Source organism: Neofelis nebulosa, chromosome 11, assembly GCF_028018385.1.
Source record: "Neofelis nebulosa isolate mNeoNeb1 chromosome 11, mNeoNeb1.pri, whole genome shotgun sequence".
Classification (NCBI taxonomy): Eukaryota; Metazoa; Chordata; class Mammalia; order Carnivora; family Felidae; genus Neofelis; species Neofelis nebulosa.
In genome coordinates, this window is record NC_080792.1 from 64,850,177 (window position 1) to 64,855,055 (window position 4,879).

The 4,879-nt window shown below is 49.5% G+C and overlaps 1 gene segment (V, D, J or C); it reads right to left on the reverse strand.

Annotated features, from left to right (window-relative positions):
• Positions 1 to 832: 832 nt before the first annotated feature.
• On the reverse strand, positions 833 to 4,659 carry LOC131490466 (immunoglobulin lambda constant 1-like). The segment is given in 3 exon segments: positions 833 to 1,292; positions 2,613 to 2,731; positions 4,511 to 4,659. Coding segments are annotated over 3 exon segments (573 nt in total).
• Positions 4,660 to 4,879: the final 220 nt, after the last annotated feature.

Genomic DNA, 4,879 nt, shown 5'->3' on the forward strand with positions numbered 1-4,879 from the left:
TCTGTCTTGCTCTTTGGTATGTTAATAATTTGGGGCCTCAGTTTTCCTACCTGTGAAATGGGGCCATAATCCTGGCTGTCGACCTCACAGAATCTTTGAATGGCTCAGCTGAATAACATGTGTCCCCATGTTTTATAAATAGTATGGGCACAATAAGGCCACTCTATAATATCTTAGGGTACAGTTGCCTTTTGGAACCACAGATCTGGTCAGGGCCAAGGCCTTCAGGAGTTCTACCCCTGGGCTTGCTTCCTCTGAGCCCCATCCCTGTCCTTCTCCTGGGCTCTGGACATTCCAGTCAACTAGCAGGGCTCAGCATGTGCGTTCATGCCCTTGTCCTGCCTATCCCCTGCCTGTGGCACTGAGCACTCCTCCACCCTCAAGAACTCTTGCCCCTGGGACCCTGCCCTGGCCTGCCTCCCAGCATCCTCAGCACGTCCCTTCTCTGCATGGTGGCATCAGTGGGGGCATTCAAGGAAGGAAAGTGGACATCTCAGGAGGGGGTCTAATAGCAGACAGTGAGGCCCCATGTCCAGGGAGGAGCTCAGACATTATCCAGGAGTCCATGGGCTTCAGTACTGCTGGTGACTGATGTGGTCCATGCAAGAAAAGCAAGCATACAGACATGGTGGAGGATGGTCTATCTTGGTTCGATTTGTATCTCCTATTCTGGAATATTCTCTGGCAATTCTGGATGAGAGTAAAACTACCCCTCAAAAAACATGAGGATGCCTTCTGCCAACTCCTTTCCCACAGGATGAAAAGAATGGTGTTCATGTTTGAAGATCGTTGAGTTTAGGGCACAAAGTGATGAACCCCAATGAGAACACGATTTCTGATTGAATGAAGGACTTTTTATTGAGCATTGATTGGGTGCAGGGAGAAGGGCTGGGATGATCCTGGTGGGAGGAGAGACCTTCCTGGAGGTCCATTGGCTGCACATCCTCTTGGGTGGGTGGGGGTCTCAGGCACCTAAGAGCACTCTGAGGGCACCACCCTCTTCTCCACGGTGCTCCCCTCATGTGTGACCTGGCAGGTAAAATTGCTATGAGATTTCCACTTGTCAGGTGACAGACTCAGGTAGCTGCTGGCCACATACTTGTTGTTGCTCTGTTTGAAAGGCTTGGTGGTCTCCACGCCCTGGGTGACAGGGGTCCCATCTGCCTTCCAGGTCACCGTCAAGTTGCCAGGGTAAAAGTCACTGATGAGGCACACCAGGATGGCCTTGTTGGCTCTGAGCTCCTCAGAGAAGGGCAGGAAGAGCATGACCAAGGGTGCGGACTTGGGCTGACCTGTGTGGACAGAGGAGAGGGAGGAGAAACACAGGGAGAGTCCAGGCTTTGGGCAGCCCTTTCCCCATCTATAGCCTCTGTGACTTTTCCCATGGTGGCCATGCTGGTTCACCCAGGGGATCCTCCTTTCCACTTCAGCCCTGGACAGCAGGCAGTTCCCCATGCTCCCAATAGCCCTTCCGTGTCACCTCTCCCAGGTAGGTGAAAGGTGCATCTGCAGCCTCGGTTTCCCCCTCAGCCCAGCATCTGGCCCCCATATCACTTCATTTCTGGATCCGGGTACTTCCCCTGTGAACTGCAGTCTACCACCCAGCCTGCCAGCACAATCCTGATGACTGCTGACTTTAAGGGGCAGCTGTGTAGCTCTGAGCCTCCACTCACTCTCCACTTGGTCACTCTCACCTTAGACAGGTGAGACACCTGGGGCCCTGGGATTATGGGGCTCCAGGGACAGAAAAAAACTCTTCCCATGGGAGCTGCTCCTTTCTTTTCCTTTTTTTAAAAGTGTTTACTTATTTTTGAGAGAGAGAGAGAATGGGGGGAGGGACAGAGGGAGAGGGAGACACAGAATCTGAAGCAGGCTCCAGGCTCTGAGTTGTCTGCACAGAGCCCAACACGGGGCTAGAACCCACTAACTGTGAGATCATGACCTGAGCCGAAGTTGGACACGTAACCAACTGAGCCACCCAGGTGCCCCAGGACCCACTCCTTTCTGATCAATGTCCTGGGAGGGCCGTGCTTCTGGTCACCTTGTCCTGCATCACTCATGTCTCTGTGTCCCTGCATCCTCATAGCCTCACAGAGGCCCCGAGCACTTCAGCCTGGACCAAACCAGACTGCTCTGTCCTCCTCCCATAGACCTCCTCTTGGGTTGCTCCTCTATGTTCCTGAAGGCTGAGGTCACAGCCCCAGCCATGTCCCCAACCTCATGGATGGGCATCAAGCCCTTAGCCAAGACCCCAAACGACTCTCTCCAAGGCTGCCCCAGTGCCCCTAGTCAGAACCAGTCTCTGGACCCCACACAGGTGTCTGCTCTGGAAGAAGGGAAGGAGTCCCCAGTTTTGGACCAACGCCCCTAACCCAGGCCCTAGGACCTGACCACGTTCAATTGTCAGACTCTAAAGGTAAATGCTTGTACCATTGAAGTTCTTCCTTCTGGTTTCCCTGAGACCAACCCACCTCCCCCAGATCCCACAGATTTGCTAAGGAGTTAATCCTTAAGGCTGGGAAGCAGACAGGAAGCGGCCTCCAGAGAAAAGTAACTTTCCTGAGACAACAGAGGGGTAGGACATGTTGGGAAATATGCTGAAAGCCACTTACCTAGGACGGTGAGCTGGGTTCCTTCACTGAAAACAAGCCAGGGTGATTGAGTTTCGGACCAAAACCCACCGGGCCAGCACCTGGGGCCTGCCCCATGGGGGCCAGGCCAGAACAGGAACCTGTGATGGGCACAGGGCTGTAGCAGGTGGGGCTGGGCAGCCAGCCTCCCAGAAGCTGTGGCACACCTGGATGAGCCCACAGCCCTGAGGTGTCCCTGTGCCTAGCCCTCTGTTTGAGGCCAACTCCACCCATGGTCTTGTGTATTACCCCTTTCCAAGGCTGTCTTGGTCATCTCCTGATCCTCAGTGCTGACAGTGACACTGCATACAGTAGGTGTTCAATAAATCCCTGAGTGCCTCGTTCTTTCACATGGTGTGGCAGAGTGAGTCCTAAACTGGCTCAGACCTGTCTGACCTCTCTGGCCTCATTTAGGGATTCTAAGGGTCCCTCTTCTACAATTTCTCATGGTCTAGCCAGGTGGCTTCCTCCCTGAGCCTACTGGTCTGGGACTGGGTCATTCCTGACTCATGGTGCTCCCATGTGAAGACCCACACGCACACTTTTTCTCTACACATCAAAGACACAATTCAATTCCACCTCTTTTATGAAGTTTTCTCTGATCTCTCAGACCACTGTCTTTCTGAGACACCTGTCTGTCCATCTATCCATGTGTCCATCCATCCACCCATCATCCACATATCCATCCATTCATCCATCCACCCACCCATGCATCCAACAGTAGCTCCAGGCACTGTTTCACATGCTTGGACATGGCAGGCTCCCCTGGCTTTCATCTCCATCTCTCCCTGAAAGCTCTCAGGTCAGAACCAACAATGTCCTCTTCCTGGTCAATTCCCTAGTTCCTGTTGTACATTATGGCTCTACAGGATTCAACACAGAGTCAGCCTCTCTTTTCAGTGACTCTCTTCTTGTTGGCACCTGAGATCCCACATTCTTCTCCCCTGACTTCTCTTTCACCCCAGTAAATGCATGGCAGCTGACTCCCAGACTGGCACCCTGGGTCCTCCTCCTTCTTTGCCATCTTCCTACATTGTGGATTCCCACTACTGCCCATTTTGTAATGCTCGAGTCTATTCCAGACCCAAACCCTCTCCTTGGCTCTCCCTAAATTACCTACTGACCATCTCCAGCTGGATGTCCAATAAGAATCTCAAACTCTCCGTGTCCAAATGAGACTGACCACCCTTTCCCCCTAACCCAGCCCTTTGTCTGTCTTCACCTTGTCACACGTGACCACGAGTGCTCTCACTACCCAACCCTCAGGCCCAAAACCTGTCTTCTTAGATTGTGCATCTAAATACTCCCTTTTAAAGTTAAAACAAGGGGCGCCTGGGTGGCTCAGTTGGTTGAGCGTCCGACTTCAGCTCAGGTCATGATCTCATGGTCTGTGAGTTCGAGCCCCGTGTCGGGCTCTGTGCTGACAGCTCGGAGCCTGGAGCCTGCTTCAGATTCTGTGTCTCCCTCTCTCTCTGACCCTCCCCCATTCATGCTCTGTCTCTCTGTGTCTCAAAAATAAATAATAAAACATTAAAAAAATTTTTTAATTAAAAATAAATAAATAAATAAATAAATAAAATTAAACTAAGACTCAGAATAATTGAGAAGCAATAGAATCACCCTCTGATACTCCAAAACCACAAGAAGCCCCAGGTTTTGCCTTTGCTGATGTTAACTCCTAACTGATACAAGGATGTGACATTAAGTTGGGGCTTATTGCATGCAAACATCTCTGCCAGAGGATTGGACCAGTGCATTTCCACCTTAGAAGCTGGTCCAGTCAGATGTTGTTGGTTTTGTGATGCAATATGACTTTTGTTTTAAAATTATAATAATATTACATATATAACACAATTAAGCAATAAAATACATTTAAATACCTTTTTAAAGTGTAATATTTATCTCTCCATCTGTCCTGTTGTGTGTAGTGCCATTTTCCTCTTTTTTTCTTTTTCTTTTTCTTTCTTTCTTTCTTTCTTTCTTTCTTTCTGTGTATGTGTGGTAAAACATACATAGCATAAAATTTTACCAATCTCAGTCATTTTACGAGGCTAGCATTACCCTAATACCAACACCAGACAATGACATTATAAGAAAACTACAGAACAATATCTCTTATTAATATAGATGCAAAAATCTTCAACAAAATATTTGCCAATTGAATACAAGAATGTATTAAAAGAATTATACACCACAACCAAGTGGGATTTATTCCAGGCATACAAGGCTGGTTCAGCATTTAAAAATCA